An 18,445-nucleotide genomic window follows, 5' to 3' on the forward strand; every position below is an offset into this window, starting at 1 on the left:
CAAATGGGTCTTCCAAATGGACAATGACCCCAAGCATACTTCCAAAGTTGTGGCAAAATGGCTTAAGGACAACAAAGTCAATGTATTGGTGTGGCCATCACAAAGCCCTGACCTCAAGGCTATAGAAGATTTGTGGGCAGAACTGAAAAGGCGTGTGCGAGCAAGGAGGCCTACAAACCTGACTCAGTTACAACAGCTCTGTCAGGAGCAATGGGCCAAAATTCACACAACTTATTGTGGGAAGCTTGTGGAAGGCTACCCGAAAAGTTTGACCCAAGTTAAACAATTTAAAGGCAATGGTACCAAATACTAATTGAGTGCATGTAAACTTCTGAACCACTGGGAATGTGATGAAAGAACTAAAAGCTGAAATAAATCCTTCTCTCTACTATTATTCTGACATTTCACATTCTCGGGAGAGGCGAAGGTCGAGAGCCGTGCGTCCCCCGAAACACAACCCAACCAAGCCGCACTGCTTCTTGACATAATGCCCACTTAACTCGGAAGCCAGCCGCACCAACGTGTCGGAGGAAACGCTGTACACCTGGCGACCGTGTCAGCGTGCACTGCGCCCGGCCAGTCACAGGAGTCACTAGTTCGCGATGGGACAAGGACATCCCTGCCGACCAAACCCTCCCCTAACCCGGAATACACTGAGCCAAATTGTGCGCCACCCCATGGGTCTCCCGGTCGCGGCCGGCTGCGAAAGAGCCTGGACTCGAACCCAGAACCGTGCCACTCGAGGCTTACCTGTAGATTCCTGTCTAATTCATTTAGATTTGAAAAATGTGTCGATTTTCGCTCTTCTCACCAAAGGCAAATGGCTGCTTCTTGTTATGGTTTTATGAATAAGTGTGTCATCATAACCCAACATTTGCTCTAAATACTTAGGCCTACTTGCAATACCCTAAAACTTCACTTAAATTGCTGAGTCTCAAATAGCTTCCGGTCCCCTTTAATAGCCGGGCTACAACATAAATTTCAGCAAATAAACATGTTTCAAATAAACGCTGGGTGTAAATGAATTGTTTACGATGTTACCATGAATTACTTACGAGGTTAAATGTTCGATTTGTTACAATAAACCATTCAGTAAATGACTCAAAACAATTATGGAAATCGGTTTTTATCACCGGTCGAAACGGCTACCTGAATGGGAATCACAGAAACAGTCAACTTCAGGAATTAGAAACTGCGTCTAGGATGTCCAACCGTTGTTCAAGGTAATCTACTCGCAGACGCCGATTCATGTACGTCTATATCCGGTTAATATGGACCAATATCGCATGCACACTAGCACCCCAGTGCGCATGGCGAGCCATCACATCATCCAAAAAGATGGCAGACATAGGATGAATAATAAAATGTTAATATCTTCATCTGTGATTGATAAAAAATCATAGCAACAATTTGAATAATTCAACGGATGTTTTGTGCACCCTGGCCCCTTGACACAGACCCCCAGAAATCACCCTCTAGTGGGAAAAGTAAGAACTGCTGAAAATGCAGTCCGAGGAATATATTTTTTATAGGAGGCATACTACGGCAAAGGTGTGTAAACACAGTGCAGGAAATTGATTAAAATACTGAAAGTGAATGCTGGATTTAAACAAGTGACTATGCACATCAGCAAAAACTGTGTGCATTAAGGAAATAGACGCCTGGTTCGAATAGAAGCCCGTCTCTAATAAGCGCCTATTATGTTCAGTGATTTTAAGCAAATAAATGCCTGGGCTATTAATTGAAGTTTTAGGGTACGTCAGTCACTAGAAGATGTGCGTACGCATGTTCTAAAGTTGGCATGGAGGAAAGGACATTTTCACGTCGAGTTCAGTTTTGATAAAATTGCTGCACGCACATTTTGTACGTACATATGCATAGCTGGCGCTGGATATAATGGTGTTTGACACATCTTCAATTTCTTATAATTATAAGCATCGGCGTAGCACGCACCCCCGTGAGGAAAGGGTGCCCGCAACCCCCCAAAAAGAACCCCGCAACCCCCCCAAAAAGCCCCCCCCCCCTGTTTTTTTTACAGTATTGAACAGCATAACCGTCGGTATTTCAAAATATACCGTTTACACCATACCGGGGCATCGGCCAAGCCTATTAATGAATACGGGGCCCTGGACTGCGACTCCTCCTCCTGACCTTGTCATAGAGGTTCCCTGAGCTCCTTTTGTCATCCTCGTCACTGCTGTCCTCTATGGGAGGGTTCTCCCTCTTCATGTCGTCCCCCAGGTAGTGCTCGAACACACTGGAGAAGGCGATGGCCGACAGCATGCACACCACCGGCGTCAAGGTCAGCATCAGGCGCACCATCACCCCGGCAAAGTAGACCGCGCTGATGGCATAGAGAGCCACTGGGGGGGGGGGGGGCAGAGAGTCAAAAAAGATTAATTCGAATTAAACAGCATTTAACCCCATGTCAAAAGTACACGGTGCACAACTCAGGTCTTCAGGGGGTGTTTATTTATCTGAGACCGACTGATTTATAGCTTGGTTATCAGTTGTGCAGGCTCTCGGGACAATCAATGACAATTGATCAATTTAAAGGAAGACAAAACATTTGGCAATTGTTTCATTAGTCCATTGTTGACATAAGCAAAACATTTTGGGACGGTCAGCAATCATAATGCAAAACGCAGCATCAKACGGGGATGATCTCTGTATTTTTTGAAAGTTACATCATTTGAAAACTTGATTGCTGACAAGCAAAAACATTTTGGGACTAYGTCAACAATTGACTAATGAAACGAATACCAATAGATGGTTTTTTGGGTGGAGTTTTCCTTCCAGTTCAAGCGTAGCCCCTAATGCACCGGAGCAGTGGGAGTCTGTTCTGAATTCCCCCTTCCAGTACAACTCCTAGGAACAGGTGTGTACAGTATATCAATAACATGACGCCCTTGCTTTAATGCATATTCCTCTCAAAAATCACCATATTCCCCTCCAAATATTCAGATGTATTCAAATGATGTGGGTGCATGTTGAGTATCGGTGTGTTTTAACGAGCTCCGGTTTACCGAAGACGCGCTCGTCGTTGACATTCTTGATGCAGAACCAGAGGCCTGCTGGGAAGGTGCAGACCAGGATGTGGAGGTCGAAGAAGAACGACACCCAGGTGGTGGGCTGGTGCTCCGACACAGACGCGATGATGGGGATATGGATCTTAGCGTAGCTGGAGGGGGGGGGGGAGAGCGGATAGAGACAAACATCTGGTACTTCAGGGAATATGAAGACTCAAGAAACCACCTCAAAAAGGGATTGTACACAGAGAGCGAGAGCGCTGCTGTCAGCAAACAAAACGATTTATCATTGTTTAATGCAGAAATCAGACACGCTGCAGTTCATGTACAGAATGTAGCCTAAGCGTGTTTGGGAAGAAAGAGACAACGCTAGCATTTCCTTTGAGACTATGGATGGCGTAAGCCCTTTCGCAGACACACACACACACACACAATTCAACAACCGTTTCATCGATAGGAAAAGTTAGGAGTGCTTACCCGGTGTCCCACAGCGAGTAGAATCGCCCACTCCACGGAGCGATGTAACCTAAATGAACAAACAATCAATACACAGGACTGGGAACTTGGAACACACACACACWRGTCTCATTTCACAAGTGGTTATGACGCAGACTTTTTGGCGTATGGTTGGAAACTGGTGTGTGTCTGACAGGGTAAGACAGTTTGGGTAGTGTACAAATATAATGACAAAGTGAATAGAGGCCCTTGGGGTGCGGGGCCGTTCAATTATGGTCCTCAAGTTACCGAAACGCTTCAGGTTTTCACCATCATCCATTCTAACCAGGGACTCATTCCAACCTGGGACACTAGATAAGTGCAATTAACTACAAGGTAGAGATTAAAAATAAAATTAGCCCCTCAGGACAGGAATTAAATAGCCCTGTTTTAGTGGGTCAGGTATCTGTTCAGTAGTAGGGCATATGTGGGTCGGGACTCGAGAGGAATGTTGACTAGCGGAGGTTAGAAATATGTTTATTGGGCAAGGTACATGAGTAACAAAGGCTCTCACCAGTACAAGCTAAATGTGTAACAGAGATAAAAACACTTAGCTATTATGGTATGAGGACTAGCCTGTGCAGTTGTGCGTGTTAGTTGTTTATACCTGATCTACATGTACACAGGCATGTGCAACTATGGTATACGAGGACCTGTTTGTGTTAGTCAGGTGTATGAGTAACAGTGAGGGTATATAGACTCACCTGTGGTACACCTGATCTACATGTACACCATATACAAAAGTATGTGGGACACCCCTTCAAATGTGTGGATTCGGCTATTTCAGCCACACCCGTTGCGGTCAGATGTATAAAATCGAGCACACCGCCATGCAATCTCCATAGACAAACATTGTCAGTAGAATGGCCCGTACTAAAGCGCTCAGTGACTTCCAACGTGGCACGGTCATAGGATGCCACCTTTCCAACAAGTCAGTTTGTCAAATTTCTGCCCTGGTCAACTGTAAGTGCTGTTATTGTGAAGTGGAAACGTCTAGGCGAAACAACGGCTCAGCCGCGAAGTGGTAGGCCGCAAGCTCACAGAACGGGACTGCCGAGTGCTGAAGCGCATAGAGTATAAAAATAGTCTGACCTCGGTTGCAACACTCACTAGAGTTCCAAACTGCTACTGGAAGCAACGACAGCACAAGAACTGTTCGCCTGGAGCTTCATGAAATGGGTTTCCACGGCAGAGCAGCCGCACACAAGCCTAAGGTCACCATGCGCAATGCCATGGAGTGGTGTAAAGGCTAGCTCGCTGCCATTGGACTCTGGAGCAGTGGAAACGCTTTTCTGGAGTGATGAATCACGCTTCACCATCAGGCGGCAGTCTGACGGATAAATCTGGGTTTGGCAGATGCCAGGAGAACACTAACAGGTAAGAATGCATAGTGGCAACTGTAAAGTTCAGAGGAGGAGGAATAATGGTCTGGGACTGTTTTTCATGGTTCGGGCTAAGCCCCTTAGCTCCAGTGAAGGGAAATCTTAACACTATAGCATACAATGACATTCTAGATGATTCTTTGGTGCAACAGTTTGAGGAAGGCCCTTTCCTGTTTTAGCATGAAAATGTCCCAGTGCACAAAGCGAGGTCCATACAGGAATGGTTTGTTGAGATCGGTGTGGAAGAACTTGACTGACCTGCACAGAGCCCTGACCTCAACACTGTCGAGATGAATTGGAACACCTGCAAGCCAGGTCTAATCACCCAACATCAGTGCCTGACCGCACTAAGTCTCCACATCAATGTTCCAACATCTAGTGGAAAGCCTTCCCAGAAGAGTGGGAACAACTACATATTAATGCCCATGATATTGGAATGAGATGTTTGACGAAGAGGTGTCCACATACTTTTGGTCATGTAGTGTATGTCACTTTATGGTATACAGGAACTTGTAGGTCAGGTGTATGTGTAACTATATGGTATATGAGGATTTGGTTTTGAAAGCAAGGTGTATGTGCAATGTTGGGGTATAGGGACTCACCTGTATATAGCTGATACTACAGTATATTTATATATATATAGAGGAAGTCAGGTGTATGTGTAACTAACTAAGGTATACGATGTCATGCTTCTGTATGTCCGGTGTACGTGTAACTAACTGAAATGCCTGGGGTCAATAAGTATTCAACCCCTTTGTTAAGGCAAGCCTAAAGTTCAGGCGTAAAAATGTGCTTCAGTCAAATAATAAATTGCATGGACTCACTTTGTGTTTAACAGGCTTTGAATGACTACCTCATCTCTGTACCCCACACATACAATTATAAAGTCCCTCAGTCGAGCAGTGAATTTCAAACACAGATTCAACCACAAAGACCAGGGAGGTTTTCAAATGCCTCGCAAAGGGTACCTACTAGTAGATGGCAAAAAAACAACTGACAGAATATGCCTGTGAGCGTGGTGAAGTTATTAATTACACTTTGGATAGTGTATCAATACACCCAGTCACTACAAAGATACAGGCGTCCTTCTTAACTCAGTTGACGGAAAGGAAGAAAACCGCTCAGGGATTTCAACATGAGGCCAATGATGAATTTTAAAACAGAGTTTAATAATGGCTGTGATAGGAGAAAACTGAGGATGGATCAACAACATTGTAGTTACTCCACAATACTAACCTAAATGACAGAGTGATAAAAGGAAGCTTTTACAGAATACAAAATATTCCAAATCATGTATGACTTGTATAACCTAGTTATACAAGATCTAGGATAAAAGGTATCCTTTTTGCAATAAGGCTTTAAAGTAAAACGTCAAAAAAAAAATCTATCTAAGAAATGTACTTTATGTCCTGAATACAAAGCATTATGTTTCAGACAAATCCAACAACATTGAGTACCACGCTTCATATTTTCAAGCATGGTGGTGGCTACATCATGTTATGGGTATGCTTTTCATCTGCAAGGACTTAAATAAAAAGAAACAGAGCTAAGCACAGGCAAAATCCTAGAGGAAAACCTGGTTCAGCTTGCTTCCAAAAGACACTGGCAGACAAATTCACCTTTCAGCAGGACAATAACCCAAAACACAAGGCCAAATCTACACTGGAGTTGCTTACCAAAACTACATTGAATGTTCGAGTTGTCAAGTTAGTTTTGACTTAAATCGGCTTGAACATCTATGGCAAGACTTGAAAATGGCTGTCTAGCAACGATCAACAACTTGAGACAGAGCTTGAAGAATAATGTACAAATGTAGTACAATCCAGGTATGCAAAGCTCTTAGACTTACCCAGAAAGACTCACTGCCAAAAGGTGAGTCTAACATGTATTGACTCAGGGGTGTGATAACTTATGTAAATATCTGTATTCAATTTTCAATACATTTGCAAAAATTTGGAATTTGGAAAAAGTGGAATAAGCCTGAGTACTTTGTGAAGGGAATGTATGTGGTAAAGGAGGACATGCTGCTCTGTAAGTCACGTGTATGTGTAAATGGTATAGAAACTCACCAGTGTAGGTGAGATAGATGACGGTGAGAAACACCACCCCAGCAGCTAGCGACACCCCCAGGAAGAAAAGGGTCTGGAATTCCTGCTTGGTGAGCCTGTCCTTCAGGTACTGCAGCAATGCATATGCCTGGAGCAGTGCAAACACGCCTGCAATCAGAGAACGTCGGCGTTAGCCCATTATTACAACAACCGTAACAATTTGGGTCTCATGCGAGCAGGTTTGATGGTTGTCTTACTATAGACGCGCTTACACACTGACGCTGTAAATAACGCAACATATTTGAATAACAGGAACTGTTAAGACTAAAATAGGATCTCTGTTCTGTTATCTGATGTCACTCTCTTGTGGAACTTCATGCTAATTGAACAAAGCCCCAGTTTCACGGGCAAAACTGAGGCCCACTTCCGATGTACGACCCCCCCCCCCCAGCAGCATTCCAAGGTCACAACTCCACCAGAACCCAGAGAGCGGGCAACAATGTAAAAATACCCATCGCTCTGATGCTTTATTCTTTCCCTTCCTGTCCCCGTCACGCTGGCTGTTGCTATAGACACGCCGCCAGATGTTGACGAGCAGCTGCTGCCCGTAGCCAAACACGCCCAGACCTTTGAGAGAGTGACTGTGCTTTTCCATTCCTCAAAGCCCACGTCGCTGCCGTGCTGTGCTGCCCCGGTCACCCGCATAACAAACACCACTTCAGAAATCAGACTGAAGCTACATTAGACTAACAGGAACATAAATGTATACTTTACAGCTACATAATCTTGTTACTAGCGATGTGACAAATGAAACGATAAAGAAAAAAATCATAAAATTACACATTAATTCACAATTCTGTTGCACTGCTGCCAGCAACAGTTTGGGTCGCGTGGTGCTTCCCTTTCAGATGATTAAGCATTGCACCTGTACTACCAATGTTGTACCTAAATTCCACCTCACAAAGTTTGCATTTCACCACCTAATCACATAACTTCCATACAGGACTTCGCTGCTGTCGCTTGACTTTCTCTGCCAATTTTCCAAGAGTTTGTTCCAAAAATAAGTGATTCCTCAACTCTCATTTCTAAAAGCATGCAGAATCGACTCCTGAACTCCTCCGATTCAGTATTTTTTTAATGGAAGAGACTGATAGGGGCACTAGGCCCATCTAAATCGGTAATCAACCGTGCACTAGGCCTATCTATCGGTAATCAAAAGCTTAATCTTCAGTAAAGCAGGGCCTATCATCAATGAGTAGGCTAGCATATTCCACACGCAACAGACTGAAGGAGGAACACACGCTTGTGTCATTAGTGAAGAGAAAGACCAGGCAAGCTAGCGTGAGGGAGGGGAAAAAGGGCCAGGCAGAAAGAACCGTGCACATATGTCTTGGAAATCTGTATATCGCAATGTCTTGTCKCCTCGCAAATACACCAAAGTATCATAAGGTTAATCTCTTCCTCTCTGGTTTTAAAGTGCTACACATAATYGTTTTATTTTTGCATTGTAATTACAGAAAATGTCCATAATATAGCTGGTGCTAATAGTGGAATAACGGTGTTTCACGGTATTACTTACCCGACAGTGTTGTGATTGGCTGTGATAGTCGTCTATTGATTCCTCCCACCGTAGTGGCATCAAACTAGGAAAGCTGTTCTGACTTTGTGGCTGTGTTATCTARTGGAAATCGCTCATTTCCTGGTTGCTAMAATTCTACATCGTTAGCTCAATTTCAGTTTGTGAGAAAACAAGCACTGAACAGTGTAGGGAATCATTGTACCATCTACATCTCTGAAATACATTTTCTAAAACACAAAATATCATTTTTACAGMAGTTTGAAGCTGGTGGCCAAAAACCAAAAGTAACTTTGGTTTGGTCCAACMGCTTCAAACAGCTGTAAAAATGATATTTTTTGTTATCAATCCACTATTAGCGCCAGCTATATGACAGACATTTTCTGAAATTAAAATTCAAAAATACTTACTCTCGGGGTTTAAATTAATGCTGCTTTGGTGAATTTGCAGTAATAGTGGAGTGTTTCAGTCAAAATAGAGTTACTTTCGGTTTTGGTCCACCAGCTGGGACCGTTGGCGAGACGGGAACACAAACTGCATCAACAAAATGGTACAAAGGCACTGCCAATACAAGAGAACAACTGCTTGGTCATGGCCCAATGTCTCTATTGAAAAATTGATTTCTCTCAACGAGGTCATACCTGGTTAAATAAATAAAAATTATAGAGCGGTTTGCGTCTCATAGCGAGTCGTGTCGTGAAGAGCGCAGTAGACTAAAAGGGGGTGGGGGGGCTTACCTGCTGCAGCCATGTGTTCGCTGGTCCTGATTGGCTGGAACCCCACAAAGGGGATCTGCATGGATAGCACCAGGCCCACGATGTAGAAAGTGCTATAAGCTGAAAGAGAGAAACAGAAAGAGCGAGATGAGATCAAACAAACAAAAAGCTGAACACAGATACGGTCCCATTCAAAAACCCAATCTCACTTCAGTTTGGGTTGTTAAGGAAAAGCGCCTTCTCCCTTTAGGAGGTATTTAAATGTGCATTGATAGGAGTTGCATTGAGACTGAGTGGGACTAAATACAATAACGCCTCATCTGGAGAAATTTACTGAGAACATAGAAGTGGGCAAAGAAAAGTGCAGCGGGGGGCCTAACATGAGCCGACGGTGCAGTAAAACTGTAGAAATCCCACCTTTGTAGCTGATCTGATCCTAAGGCATGTGCCCTAATTAAGATTTCATACTTTTCTGAACACTGGGGCTTTTTGAAGTGACTGACAAGCCCTGAGCACTCTTGACTGATTCATTTTTGCCTGTTGACTGATGGAGGTAAGAGATGAACTGTGTGAAATAGWATTGCGATTAACACAGACAGCGCACTTTTGTTCAAGGACTAATTGTGCCAGCGCCGATGCCAAYGAGGCATCTCGTTTTTAGAAGAGCTTTCTCTACGGTATACGAAGGAGAAAGGTTAAAACTAGATCAAAACGAGATGGTTGTGAAGCAAGGACTTACACAAGATGGCTGCTTGAAAAACTACGCAAAGCCCTAATCTATTAAAGGGTGCTTGAAGTTGACAGCTCCTGCGTTCGAAGCATAAATATTTCAGAACAATTTTTTTTTTTAAATGGAGAAAATGTTCTGCATTAACAAACGGTTCTTGTGGAAGGGTACAAAGGCACTGCCAATATCCTTTTTTGAGGAAAATGCAAAGAGATTGAGTATAGCGGGGGTCAATGCCCTACATTTTAAATAGGGACGTCATTTATTTTCAAAGCGCCCAAGAACAGGGTACTGTTTACCTTGAGTAATATATATAATCAAGTGTAAATGATGCTTGATGCTAAACCATTTATCTTGACCCAGCTAGCCTGCTGTTCCTTCAGCTTAGCTAAATATGTACTGCCCACGACGCTGCAGCATTTCTGCCTGTCTGACAATGATGCGATGTGTTCTGTGAGCTCACAAGGACAAAAATAAGTCTGGTTCTTTGATCATTGGTTTACTCAGAAATAGAAGCAATTTACAGTGTGATATACGCAGTCAAATTCATAATTAAACTCAGTTCTCAGTCACATTCAGGAGAGCAAACAAGTATTTGTGGTTGTTTAGAGAAAAACAGGTGTGTGCGGTCACATCTCTTTAGCAGATCGTTTCTGACCACAAACCTTCTGAGTGTACAAAACATCAGGAACACCTTCCTAATATTGATTTGCACCGCCCTTTGCCCTCAGAACAGCCTCAATTCTTCAGGCCATGGACTCAACAAGGTGTTGAAAGCATTCCACAGGGATGCTGGCCTATGTTGACTCCAATGCTTCCCACAGTGGTGTCAAGTTGGCTGGATGTCCTTTGGGTGATGGACTATCCTTGATACACACGGGAAACTGTTGAGCGTGAAACCCAAGAGCGTTGCAGTTCTTTACAAACTCAAACCGGTTCGCCTGGCACCCACTACCCTACCCCGTTCAAAGGCACTCAAATCTTTTCTTGGMTATTCACCCTCAATGGCACATACACAATCCCATGTCTCAATTGTCCCTCTCCATCTACACCAGGTATTCCCAAACCGGGGTACGCGTAATGCCGTCGGGGGTACGCCAAACAAACATGTGATTCACATTTCTTCACATTTTCAAACAGTCCATTTATATTTTCCACCAGGGCTATACATTTGGGAGAGGTTTGTTTCCTTGTCTGAGTAGCCTCGTTTCACTGCCAAAAACAATTAAACCATCTAGTGTTCAACGAAACACAATGTCAAATACAGGTAGCCTAGTCAAAAAATGGACATCCAATCACATTAACCGYTACTCTTGCGGGAATTTCACTAACGGTCCGTATGTAGCCAAACGTAGCTGCTGCTCATGTTGGTATTTGTTCTGATGACGCAAAAGACATCWGTACAAATCAGCGCAAAAGACGGAGACATAGTGGAGCGGTAATGCGCGTGCAAGCAGTTGCTCCCGACGCCACTTGGGTACACTGCAGCGTCCGAGAGGCTCTTGCTGCCAAGGGAATGCCTGACAGCTTGAAAAAATGTTTTTTTGACACTACAGTGAAAATGGTTAACTTTGTTAAAGCAAGGCCCCTGAACGCTCATGTATTTTATGCACTATGCAATGATATGGACAGTGACCATGTAACGCTTTAAGAACATACAGAAGTACGCTGGTTATCAAGGGGCAAAGTATGGAAAAGTTTTTGGGAATTGAGAGACGAGCTTAGTTTTTACTGACCATCATTTACACTTGTCTGACCGCTTTCATGATGAGTTTCTCACACGACTGGCCTATCTCGATGATGCCCCCCCCCCCCTCTCCTGAATTATCTGAATCTAGGATTACAGGCACTCTCCGCAACTATATTCAATGTGCGGGACAAAATTGAGGCTATGATTAAGAAGTTGGAGCTCTATGTCTGCATTAGCAAGGAMAACACAGGTCTTTCCATCATTGTAGGATTTTTTTGTGTGCAAATGAACTCAAGCTTACGGACAATGTCAAATGTAATATAGCGAAGCACCTGAGTTGGGTGCGCAATTATGCAGGTACTTTCCCGAAACGGATGACAAACAGCTGGATTCGTTATCCCTTTCATGCCCTGCCTCCAGTCCACTTACCGGTATCTGAACAAGAGCCTCATCGAAATTGCAACAAGCGGTTCTGTGAAAATTGAATTTAAATCAGAAGCCACTGCCAAATTTCTGGATTGGGCTGCGCTCAGAATATCCTGCCTTGGCAAATCACACTGTCAGGACACTGATGCCCTTTGCAACCACGTACCTATGTGAGAGTGGATTCTCGGCCCTCACTAGCATGAATACTAAATACCAGGCACAGACTGTGTGGAAAATTATTTAAGACTGAGACTCTCCAATACAACCCAACATTGCAGTTATGTGCATCCTTTCAAGCACAACCTTCTCATTAACCTGTGGTGAGTTATTCACCATTTTTCAATGAACAAATCAGATTTTATATGTAAGACAGTTAAGAGCAAAATTATTGATTATTATTATTTGTACCCTGGTCCTATAAGAGCTCTTTGTCACTTCCCACAAGCCGGGTTGTGACAAACTCACTCATTCTTATGTTTAATAAATGTATTGTATAGTGTGTGTGTGGCAGGCTTACAATGACGGCGACAAAAAAATAAAAACATTTGAAAGTGCTCTGACCCTGGTGCTAGAGGGGGTACGCAGCAGGAGGTTGAACGTTTGAAGGGGTACGGGACTATAAAAAGTTTGAGAACCACTGATCGAAGTGAATTTAACAAGTGACATCAATAAGGGAACTTCGCTTTAACCTGGTCAGCTCATGTAATGTTCTTAATGTTTTGTACACTCAGTGTAGGAGGGGGGTTTATGATCACATCTTTTTGGCAGATGAAAGTGTTTTGTGGTCACTCACCGATATAGACCCTCCTGCTGTAGCGCTGCATGAGCAGCAGCACAAACACATGCAGAGGGATCAGGTTGATGATGAAGACATATCCTCCCCATGCGGACACCTGCAACAAACACAGCCATCAGCAAAAACACTCACGCGCCACCAGGAATGCATTGGAATACGCAGTGGACCAATATCAAACCAATGCAATCATGTTTAAACACTGTGACCGCAAAGTAAAAATGCATCAATAACTTTAAAAGCTCCATGAAATGATGCATCAACACTGTCTGACTTGGAGCGTGAAACAAGGGGCCTATAAAATACCCTACAAAAACATCAACTGCGGTACGTAGGATGTGCAGAGCAGTCGGAGGGGGATAATACTCACACGCACCTGCTTAGCCAGACAATCACACATTTCATTCACAAATCACTCATCTATGACAAAAATATGTTTTGAGCTACTTGTCTGTGTTGACACAGCCGCAGTGGTTCTCTGAGAGAGAAGAGGTTGTTCATTGAAAACAATGCCGACCCAGAGGAACTGCTGGGGGGCGTATCAGTGAGGAGAGTATCAATGCGCTGAGGGTCGCTTGACGCAGCCTCCTGGCCGCAAAGTGTAATTTGACCAAACATCTCACACATGCACTGCTAATGACCTCACCGTTGTGTTAATGACCTCACCGTTGTGTGTGTGTGTGTGTGTGTGTGTGTGTGTGTGTGTGTGTGTGTGTGTGTGTGTGTGTGTGTGTGTTACTGCCCCCACATGGCTTTGAGGGTTGAATAAGCAACCAGTAATCTTCTGGAGTCACCGAGCCATATCGAACACAAAGCTTGAACCAACTCTTTACTCAGACAGATCTCTGCACCACCAAGCACAATATATCTTGTTTACTACCAAATAAAGTCTGTTAAGAGACTGAGGTAGCTGAAAGAGCTGGTGCATACACTATCAATATGTCTGTTAGAGTAAATAAACGCAGCAAAAAAAAGAAACTTCCGCACTGTCAACTGCATTTATTTTCAGCAAACAAAAATGTGTAAATATTTGTATGAACATAAGATTCAACAGACAAACTGAACAAGTTCCACAGACAGGTGACTATTGTGTCCCTGAACAAAAGGGGAGGGGAGGGTGGGGGGGGTCATAATCAAAAGTAACAGTCAGTATCTGGTGTGGCCAACAGCTGCATTAAGTACTGCAGTGCATCTCCTCCTCATGGACTGCACCAGATTTGCCAGTTCTTGCTGTGAGATGTTGACCCACACTTCCACCAAGGCACCTGCAAGCTCCCGGACATTTCTGAGGGKAATGCCCCTAGCCCTCACCCTCCGATCCAACAGGTCCCAGACGTGCTCAATGGGATTGAGATCCGGGCTCTTCGCTGGCCATGGCAGAACACTGACATTCCTGTCTTGCAGGAAATCACACACAGCGCAAGCAGTATGGCTGGTGGTATTGCCACCCAGGAAGGGTACCACATGAGGGAGTATGATGTCTTCCCTGTAACGCATGGCGTTGAGATTGCCTGTAATGACAACAAGCTCAGTCCGATGATGCTGTGACACCGCCCCAGACCATGCTGGCCCATCCACCTCCAAATCGATCCCTCTCCAGAGTACAGGCCTCGATGTAACGCTCATTCCTTCGACGATAAACGCAAATCCGACCATCACCCCTGGTGAGACAAAACCGTGACTCGTCAGTGAAGAGCACTTTTTGCCAGTCCTGTCTGGTCCAGCGGGTTTGTGCCCATAGGCGATGTTGTTGCCGGTGATGTCTGGTGAGGACCTGCCTTACAACAGGCCTACAAGCCCTCAGTCCAGCCTCTCTCAGCCTATTGCAGACAGTGAGCACTGATGGAGGGATTGTGCATTCCTAGTGTAACTCGGGCAGTTGTTGCCATCCTGTACCTGTCCCGCAAGTGTGATGTTCGGATGTACCGATCCTGTGCAGGTGTTGTTACACGTGGTCTGCCACTGCGAGGAAGATCAGCTGTCCGTCCTGTCTGCCTGTAGCGCTGTCTTAGGCGTCTCACTACGGACATTGTAATTTATTTCCCTGGCCACATCTGCAGTCCTCATGCCTCCTTGCCTAAGGCACGTTCACACAGATGAGCAGGGACCCTAGGCATCTTTTGGTGTTTTTCAGAGTCAGTAGAAAGGCCTCTTTAGTATCCTAACTTTTCATAACTGTGACCTTAATTGCCTACCGTCTGTAAGCTGTTAGTGTCTTAACGACCGTTCCACAGGTGCATGTTCATGAATTGTTTAAGTTTCAGTGAACAAGCATGGGAAACAGTGTACAAACCCTCTACAATGAAGATCTGTGACGTAATTCGGATTTTTACGAATTATCTTTGTAAGACAGGGTCCTGAAAAAGGGACGTTTCTTTTTTCTGAGTTTATAATGTACTTATCAATATAGCACAGTTCTAAAAAACTTATAGCTGGAAACTTATCACAAAAAGGCCTCAATCGGGAAAAAAACGATGTTTTTTCTGGTTAGGCCCCTATGCATCCTGCTTAATGTATTTCAAGAAATCCACTTCTTACTATGGCTTTGAGTTAAGAATAATTATTTCTGGCAATAGTAACTATCAGGAACGTTATAAGCTGGAGATAATGCGGTTAGTAGATTCCCTAATTAAATAAGCCACATCCTCATATCTGGGTGTATTGAATCAAAGTGACATCACTGTAAGGCTTTCATGCCATGTTCTGACAGTATTTCTGAGAAGGGCAGTTGTCCTTCGAGAAGATTCCCTTACAATACAAATGAGGAAGAACTTTCTCTGTATATTTCAATACAACCAGGAGGACGAGCAGTTTGTTACAATACAACGAGAAGGAAGGGCTGTTACACTATGTTAGGGCTTCCTATGGGCCCAACGCTAACCTGTTAGTGTGTGTACTAACAAGTGCATCTCAAGTTAGCATTTGGCCCTGTGACCCTAATGGACAGGTCTTACTGCAGTCATAATGGGGTCAGCAAAGAACCAGACACCATTAGACTGGAGCCATTATCCTTTACTCACGCTCCACTGGTCTTATTTCTATGAAGCAGCATAGGGAGACGGAGGGTTTTGCAGTGATGAAAGGGCATAGGGGTCTTGCTACGGGGCTAGATTCGATTGCCTCAGAAGGCGGCTAAAAGAGGCTCAGGGACCTCTGCGGGGGGGTAGGATGCGGGAAACAGAATAACCTGAGATGCTGTCGGTCACCTAAGGGGGTATCAGACGACATGAGTGAAGGATATAAGCTGGGGCTGGAGCCTTGACTGAGAAAGAACGTTATTTGTGGGGGAAAGTTGTTTTGTTGAAAGGCAGGTGGGGCCCGGGGAGGTAGGTGAACCACTGCGTCGCTGCAAAGCTCTGGATAGATTATTTCACTGTAAAAAAAAAAATATATAAAAAAAAAAAAAAAGGGCTTTGAGTTGAAATTTTATCACTCTACTTCTAATTATAACCTCCARAAAGCAGTATGTCTTACAATCACCTGAAGAGCCGAGTTGTGCTGCTGAGAATGCCTCATAAATACTTGAGTGAAAAGAACTTCAGAAGTGCTCCCATGATGCTCGTGGTTGGGGGAGGGAGAAGGGGTAGGAGGCAGTCGTCACAGGAACTTAGGGAAAACACGATCTCTCCCGGGAGACATGAGCTAGAACGTCACGCAGCTCTCACAGTGGGGGTTTCCGCAGGTCTTGCCCATCATGACGTCTCAACTGAGCTTCTTCTCTCCCTCCCCGGCCTGATGACAGAGCCGAGAACGGAATTTCTCACTGTGCATTGCAAATGTGTCAYGTTCAATTAAGCCTCATGGGTGAGTGAGTATCCTTAAAATCAACAGTGGGAGGGGAGAAACGATGGAGGGGGTAGATATTGCAGCTTGGTACTACTATCAAGTATTATTTGAGAAGGTCCGGTCACACAAATTTCCAAGGTGGCAAAGGTCCAGATGGATAGTGTAATTAAAAAATTGGCGTAGTAACATACCCCCAACCCCGAAACTGTTCACACCCCTCTTGTTGGCAGAGAGAAAATGTTAGTTTTAAAGCCAAATTTCACACAGTTGAGCACATTAAGCAGACAATTTGCTATTTTAAAGCTCATTTTTTGCAATTCTACATATTGTTCCATGTCTTGTGTTTATATGATACCAGGTGTTGAAGCCGCGGTCCGTATTGACCCTCTTCTGGGTCCGGATCCGGTTTGCTAGTTGAGTATGCAAACCCTGCAAACCCTGTTGGTGGGAGGATGGGTAGAGTGGGGTTGTGACTAGAGGGAGTAGACCTATGACCGGAAGTGACTTTTTGTAAAGGTTATGATAGCATTTTAGCTTACCGTAACCGTAAACCTTTTCCTAACCTGCCATGTTAATGATTCTAACAAGCTACCAAAAAGTCACTTCCTGTCATAGCTGTACTCCCTCTACTCAGAACCGTATGGCGGGGATGGTCGAAATAGTCTCACTMCAGATCTTTGAGGAGCGAGAGAGAACGAGAGGGGCTTATAAAATTGGTGTGGGTTCTCGCAGTAGAAAATCTCCCCGCTCTCATCTCTTTTCAAATGTGGTCATTAGTGGCTTGTGGCTTTCCCCTTTATCTTCCTGCGGAGCTTGGATGCTGGGCCCCCGACATGATCGATGGGAGCTGGATGTCTATAATCCGTTTCATTTGACATCTGTCTCTTCCCGAGCAGAGGGAAGATTTAACTGAAGATGCTGGAAGCAGAAGATAATTGCAGGCACTCAACATCACCAATCGTACACAAAGAGACCTGTCTGGGAGGCAGTTGGCGCTGTTTCTCTTATCTCACCATCGACCAAAAGGTCGGGGGGGGGGGGGTTCATAAATAACGTTTAACGTGCCGGTGCAGACTCCATTTCACGCCGCTCGTTACCGCTTTTGACGTCAACGATCGCACTCAACGCTATCTTAATGTAATCATGACTTCCAATTCCCAGAGATGGGATGCTACGTTAGTGTAAATCAATGACACTGTTTATGTGTTTCCGACTAACAAGTAAGGCTCTTTGACACTCACCATGTAGAAGTAGGAGATGCAGCAGCCAATGGACCAGAACACCGAGCCGGTTTTGATCGACTTCACCTATGAGGGAGAGAACAGACAAACGTTTAAGGACCAGTAAACTGACAAAGCAAAACCCAGTTTAGAAATGTTTGCAAATGTCTCAAAAAACTGAAAAGCTACATTTACATAAGTATTCAGACCCTTTATTCAGTACTTTGTTGAAGCACCTTATGCAGCAATTACAGCCTGGAGTCTTCGTGGGTATGAAGCTACAAGCTTGGCACACCAGTCTGAGGTCCTGAGCAGGTTGTTTTCATCAAGGATCTCTGTACTTTGCTCCAATCCTGACTAGTCTCCCAGTCCTTGCTGCTGAAAAACATCCCCACAGCATTCTGCCACCACCACGCGTCACTGTAGGGCTGGTACCAGGTTTCTTCCAGACGGTACCAGGTTTCTTCCAGACGTGACGCTTGGCATTCAGGCCAAAGAGTTCAATCTTGGTTTCGTCAGACCAGAGAATTTTGTTTCTCATGTCTGAGAGTCTTTAG

At 44.4% G+C, this 18,445-nt stretch overlaps 1 protein-coding gene across 1 annotated transcript in view; it reads right to left on the minus strand.

The window, feature by feature from the left end:
• LOC111954865 (dolichyl-diphosphooligosaccharide--protein glycosyltransferase subunit STT3B-like) overlaps nt 1-18,445 on the minus strand; it is a 99,767-nt gene that overhangs the window by 14,240 nt on the left and 67,082 nt on the right. The window contains 7 exon segments of the mRNA XM_023974768.2: nt 2,115-2,363; nt 3,027-3,181; nt 3,507-3,555; nt 6,976-7,122; nt 9,268-9,366; nt 12,883-12,982; nt 17,910-17,975. Coding sequence (XP_023830536.1) covers nt 2,115-2,363; nt 3,027-3,181; nt 3,507-3,555; nt 6,976-7,122; nt 9,268-9,366; nt 12,883-12,982; nt 17,910-17,975 — 865 coding nt within the window.

The sequence above is a fragment of the Salvelinus sp. IW2-2015 genome, linkage group LG30, assembly GCF_002910315.2.
Source record: "Salvelinus sp. IW2-2015 linkage group LG30, ASM291031v2, whole genome shotgun sequence".
Lineage (NCBI taxonomy): Eukaryota > Metazoa > Chordata > Actinopteri > Salmoniformes > Salmonidae > Salvelinus > Salvelinus sp. IW2-2015.